Below are 6420 nucleotides of genomic sequence, written 5' to 3' on the forward strand. Positions count from 1 at the left end.
TACGTCTGCGAGTCTGTGTTTTCTACCCTGAAACACGTGAAATCAAAGCATCAGTGTGTTCTGACTGACACCCATGTGAAGGAATTGCTTCGAGTGGCAACAACGGAATACAAGCCAGATTTGAAGAGGATTGTTCAAGGCAAGGAATGCCAGAAGTCCCACTAAGCAACATGCATAGTACAAGAAAAACGCTATTGTAAATTATTAGATTTTTGTTTGTGGACTTGGTTGAACTGAGAGTTTGTGTGTGTGAGACAGTGCACACAATGTTCATTGTTGAAAATGACTGGCCTGTGGTCTTAGTACTGTAGGAGTCCATTTCTGTCATTATCATGTTGGTGTGTGGCATTTACAATAAATCTGGCTGAGCAGTGTGTGTGTGAGAGGAAGGGATGGGTGATGTTTATGTGTGTGCATGTGTATGATGTGGCTCTTTGCGGTAACACAGTAAAAAATGTGGCTCTTGGTCTCTGACTGGTTGGCCACCCCTGCACTGAACCCTGAGTTGCTCCCACTGGTGTACGAATGGGTGAATGGGTTAATAATGTGTACAGTAAGTGCTTTGAGTGTGCTTCAGTGCATAGAAAGGGGCTATACAAGTGTAAGTCCATTTACCTTGTAATTGCCTTGTCCTCATTATCTATCCACCACTGTCCCTCCTCCCTCCTTGTCACTCCTCCATTACAGAGGAGCAGCGATGGCACTGTCTCTCGTCCAGGCCTACAGGAGACGCTGGTGGATGGCAGTGACGGCGGTGATTGAAAATCTGCTGTGTTCGGCTGTCCTGCTGGGCTGGGGCTCCCTGCTCATCATGCTGAAAAGGGAAGGCTTCTACTCCCACCTATGCTCAGGTCAGCATCACTGACCCTTCACTTTCTGTTTGGAGTCATGGAGACACAAACGACATACTTAAAGTTGGTTTAATATGTTGATACCTAATTATTTTTCACAACATTATGAGAATTAAATCGTCTAAATGTGATTTTTGAATTGATGACGGATATCTCCGACAGAAAAGGGTCCATTCATCCTGTTTTGGATTTTCATTGTGGATGGATTTGGTTACACTGGATTTGTTCTCTATCTGTGATTGATACTGACAACATGTTTTATGCATCATGATCCTTCACAGATCCCAAATAGATCTATTCGAATTATTTTGAATAGTTACTTCATAACAGGGAGTTGGACCCACTATTGGAGGCTCTGACATCAGACATATGACGCAACTACCATAAAACTCAAAACATGTTTCGTTGCCCTTTCTCTGTGTGCACACTTTTATCATCCACCACTCTTATTATCCCACCTTGTTTGTTTCCACAGAGAATGACTCCATGGTCGTATCCTTGGGCAACTCCTCCAGTGGCGAGGCGCACGAGTCCACAGATAATGACTCCATGGTCGTATCCTTGGGCAACTCCTCCAGTGGCGAGGCGCACAAGTGGCTCAGCTGCGTGGACCAGGAGGAGATGCTGAATCTGGGTTTCACCATTGGCTCCTTCTTGCTCAGCGCCGCCACCCTACCACTCGGTATTCTGATGGATAAGTTTGGGCCACGCCCACTTCGCCTGGTGGGGAGGTAATGGTTCTAAAATATTCATAGACATGTCAGATTTGTAAAAGAATGTGCTGTGCATCTGTGGGGTTGCTGTGTTTCTGGCACATCTGGTTATTGTTCAGCATAATTCACAGAAATCTAAACCTTGTTTTTTAGATGCAGATTAGCTTTGTGAAAATGTGTCGATTGATTCATGAAAGTTTAAAGCTGTGCACTGCTGAACGTTGCTGATTGCTCAAACACCAGGGCTTCAGCCCTGCTGTGGAAAACCAGATCACAATGCGTTCGAGAGGCTTTTTCCCAAGGGAAAGTTCTTGGACTTTAGTTCCTGGGAATGAAAAAATACTAAGTAATTTCTGGTGGAAACACATCTATGTAATGAGTGAAAGCTGAACAGATGTCAATTCCTTGTGTACTACTGAGAGTGTGGTTAAATAAAAAAAAAAGTAGACAGATCACATTTTCACAGGGGAAGGAGGGAGACTAGAGATAAACACCCATCCCATTTTCATCCGGATACAGTTGCCGGTGTGAAGCCGCTGCTTGGTAAAAAGGCAATGTGATGCACATGTCATGAAAACGATAATTATGCTGGTAGGTGTTAGTATCGCACACCCACGGGAAGGTGAGTGTGCGAAGAAAACCGGACCCAGAGGGCTGACGTCGGTGCAAGCATATTTATTAAGTGTTGTACAACTATTTACAATGGCAGTGAGGATTAAGTATATGATAAGACAGACTGTGGGACCAAGGGTAGATCAGTATGGAGATAGTTACAGAGGAGAAGAGGGGGGCCGAGCTGCGGAACAGAGGGGTCACTCACTGGCCGGCCAATGGAGGTGGAACAGGCTGAGGAGACAGAGTAGATGACGGTGGTGAGTGGTGGTAGCCTGTAGGACTGGGTGCCCGTGGCTGCGGTGGTGAGGAGGAGCAGGTAGAGAATAGCTAGGTTCTGATGGGGTAAACAGGTAATAATCCGACAAAGACAAACTAGTGGCACAAAGGAAACACAAAGAAGAGAAAAAGATAGCGCTGGTTGTCGGCATAAGAGTGGTGATGAACGGGAAGGACTAAGTGAATGCAGCTGGTGTTAATTAAGGAATGTGTGGCAGGTGTGCAATGTGGTGTAATCAGGAAACAAAAAACAAAGACAGGGAGGTGCAGCCAGGCAAACCTGACAGTAGGAAGTTAGGAAACACAGATGCTCTAACCACGCCATGCGTTTTGTGCAAGATAGGGCCCTAGGTCACTTGAGTGTAAATCAGGTAAATCAATTATTGTAGGTGGGGCACTAGAGTATGTGTGCACATTGTGTGCATATACTACATTAGTAGTGAAATTCCTTTACTCTGGGTGTATAAACACTCACCACTGTCAGCACTATCTTCACAGATGGACAAATAGACACAGTAAATTGTTTGAAACAGTCTTCTCTTACATACACACGCACACACACATTTGTTTTCATTTCTCATGTGGACTTTACATTGACTTAGATTTATTTCCTAGAGACTTCTCCTACCTTAAACCAAGTTGTCACCCTAGAATCACAGTGTGGGGGCCAGCATCTAGTCCCCATGAGGAAGGCAGAGTACCCCGAGAAAACCCACGCACACACAGGGAGAACACAGTCTCCGCACACAGGCCCAGATCAGCTGTGACGTTCAGACCCAGAACCTTCTTGTTGTGAAGCAGCAGTGCTAACCACTGCGCCACTGTGGTATTGTATACAAAAATTAAAAAGTCCTTGTTGTTTCCTTTTTCTTTGCAGTTCATGTTTTGGTCTGTCCTGCATGATGATGGCAGCGTGTGCATGCAATCCTCCTGGTGAGTATAAATGAACATACAATAAGACATGTTAGATATCAAGACAATTAAAGGGTGAGTTAACAATAAAGAGTACATGGACTCATAATAACAAATTTCTAGTGCTGGGATTTAGGGAACTAATTGTTTTACCAATTTATGCAAGACCAGTTTTGGCTTCAAGTCTTCTTCTGTGTTTCTCTTCTCTGCAGTTCTGTCAGCGCTCATCTTCTTGGCTCTCTCTCTGAACGGCTTTGGAGGCATCTGCCTGACCTTCACCTCCCTCACGGTGAGACACACTCACACACACAATGATCAGGAAGCAGAAAAAGACAGATTCTGGCTGATTAATGGAGGAGAACATAGATTAATATAATGTTGATAGTTACATTTGAGACATGGGCAACACTGTGATCATTTGGTAGTCAGTAGTACAAACCATCATGACTGTCATCTTTGTTATCACCTTCTGGACATAGGGGCTAATCTGAACTAGTAAAGAACGAAATGGGAATCATGAAGAAAAAACAAAAAGTGTTTGGGTGCTTTGTCATGCTAAACTTAGATTTGTTGGTCATCTGTTGCCACAGAGACTGACTTCATGTTCACACTGTGTGCTGTACATGTGTGCATGACCAAGTAAAAAAATGGTCAGTGTATATTACATTTATAGTGCATTTAAAGCACTACATTTTGATCAGGCCACCTGGGAAAAAATGTAGGACTGCAGGGTAAAGAAAATGACAAACAACATAAATCATTAAATATTTAACTTCTTATGTTTCAGTGTTTGAGTTGCTAAACATTCAGAGTAGAGGAATTAAAATACGCCTCTATAGCCTCTATCGTCACTATATTGCATATTGTCATCAAGAAGACGAGGATAATTCATATGCTTATTAATTTGAGGCCAATATATGTCTTTTTTCTCACAGCACTCTGCAGTCGGTTCCATATTATAGAGCTGAAATTGCAAAAAGTCTCTGTGGTTATATAACTGATATTTGGAGAATGAAGTGATGTAGGGTTGTGTTCCTGAAACAAATGAGCAGGAGACCTTTAGTAGCTGATAGACTCGGCGTGGCTGGGGCCTATGCTTGTCTCAGCTGAGAAGCATTGTGTATTGGGAGCTGTTTGTTTGTTTACAGGTCAGGCATGTGTATTTGAATGTGAGTGTGTCAACCGGTCCCAACATTGTTGTTGCTGCTCCCTCCTGTATCCTGGCATATTTTCAGATTTGTGCCATGTGATGGTGCAGTGTGTGTGTGTGTTAAGTGTTTCCATCAGAGCTGCACATGACTTCTCCCAGATGGAATGAGACTCATCAGTGTTTCCACCCATAACACCCTCCCCGAAGCCCAGCCCACTCACCTCTATCAGAACACTCAAGGCCACACTTCTCTTGTTTCTTCTGCACTCCCTTCCTTTCTTCTTGTCTTCCTGTTGTCCTTCTCTCTCTTTTGTTTCTGCCCAGCAGAAAGTCAATGCATGACTGTGCACACGTGCGGATGTACAAATGTGTGTGCATGCTTATGTACACAGGGAGATGAACTTGAAACAGATGTTTAGATAATGAGGGTCCAAGCTAAGTAGGAACAGATGATCTCCCTCCTCTGAGTGCTGACTGTAGGCTTGTCGGTGTCTGACTATGACTTTAAATGTGGACTAACAGGTTAAATAAACATTCTGCACCTTTACAGTAAACTGTGCCGGTACATTGCTCTGAAAGCAGCTGACAATGGTGGTTAAAGGCTGATAAGGCTGGTTTACAGGAGGGAAAAACAAAATAGATATTTATTCTAAAATTAAATACCGTTGATATAAAAGGTGATGGTTTAAAAAGGTGGCGTAAAGATGTCACAGTGTTAGAAAGAACTTGCAACACAGACTTATATACAATCTGACCAGAATGAATGATGAAAATTCTCCGGGTGAATAAAACAGTTTGCAGTTGATGAAAAGAGTCTCTAAGATCACAGGCCCACACTAGCACAGTACAATACCTGGCCAAACAGATATCTGGCACAGAACTGAAGCATCCCGAGTCCCCACCAGTTGTTTCAGGGGATTTTAACAAAACAAGTTTCACTTATGAACTCCCCAAACACAGATATCATGTCAAGTGTCCCACTAGGGACAAAAACACATTGGACCACTGCTACTCGGTAATAAAACACGTCTATTGCTCTGTCCTTCGTGCAGCCCTTGGTCTCTCTGATCACTGCATGGTCCATCTCATTCCAACCTACAGGCAGAAGCAAACAGTGAAGAGATGGACCGAGCAGGCAAAAGTCAGAGCTGCAGGCCTGCTTTGACTGCACAGATTAGAGTGTATTTGAGGCTGTATCTACAGACCTGGATGAACTCATTGACACTGACATTATACATCAGCTTTTGTGAGGACGTGTGTGTGCCCATCAAGACCTTCTGCATATACAATAACAATAAGCCCTGGTTCACAGTAAGAAGGGCAGATAAGATTTGGACGGTTTGAACTCCTCCCCTCTGCTACAGGTCACTATACACCAAAACAACCAGACTTCTTCCCCCCAGGCCCTCACTGATGAAGTATTAACCCCTGACGGTATAACAGAATGACAACCCTCAGTGCAGTACCTGTAAATATACTTTTGTATATTACTGCAGTAGTATAAGAACACACACACACACACTTGAGCAATATGCAGCTTCCCTTTGTTTGTTCTGGTCTGAATCTTATTTGGCTGGGTACAGTATAAAGTACCAGCTCAGACTGACCCCCACTGCTGTTTATCTGACAAGAAAATGACAACAAAGTACCACACATGACTGAAACCATGTGCTCGAGAGTAAAATCTCAGAATGGATTGGTAATGACTAACTGACTTGTCAGTTGTTGTATAAAGAAACAACACATGTCCAACCCCTAAGCCTGATATAGAAGGTCGGTCATATGATTTGATACAATTACATTTGACAGTTTATAATAGACAAAATGCAAGTGTTGAATAAAATAAAAAAGAACAAAATACAGATCATAATATCAATGCATATAAACTGACTTTTGAAGGTTA

General features: G+C 43.1%; 2 protein-coding genes across 4 annotated transcripts in view; both read left to right on the forward strand.

Annotated features, from left to right (window-relative positions):
- Positions 1 to 165, forward strand: part of slc43a2a (solute carrier family 43 member 2a) — a 6484-nt gene extending 6319 nt beyond the window's left edge. Inside the window, exon 4 of the mRNA XM_020591592.1 lies at positions 82 to 165. Coding sequence (XP_020447248.1) covers positions 82 to 165 — 84 coding nt within the window. The remainder of the gene's footprint in view (positions 1 to 81) is intronic.
- Positions 166 to 637: 472 nt separating this feature from the next.
- slc43a1a (solute carrier family 43 member 1a) overlaps positions 638 to 6420 on the forward strand; it is a 13843-nt gene continuing 8060 nt past the window's right edge. Inside the window, exons 1-4 of one of the 3 annotated variants that reach the window (XM_020596237.1) lie at positions 638 to 851; positions 1327 to 1582; positions 3333 to 3388; positions 3580 to 3656. In XM_020596237.1, coding sequence (XP_020451893.1) covers positions 698 to 851; positions 1327 to 1582; positions 3333 to 3388; positions 3580 to 3656 — 543 coding nt within the window. In that variant the 5' untranslated portion in view covers positions 638 to 697. Of the gene's footprint in view, positions 915 to 1326; positions 1583 to 2730; positions 2827 to 3332; positions 3389 to 3579; positions 3657 to 6420 lie in introns of those variants that run through there. The other 2 variants (XM_020596246.1, XM_020596251.1) reach the window with 2 other exon arrangements.

Source organism: Monopterus albus, unplaced genomic scaffold (genome assembly GCF_001952655.1).
Source record: "Monopterus albus unplaced genomic scaffold, M_albus_1.0 scaffold2.1, whole genome shotgun sequence".
NCBI lineage: Eukaryota > Metazoa > Chordata > Actinopteri > Synbranchiformes > Synbranchidae > Monopterus > Monopterus albus.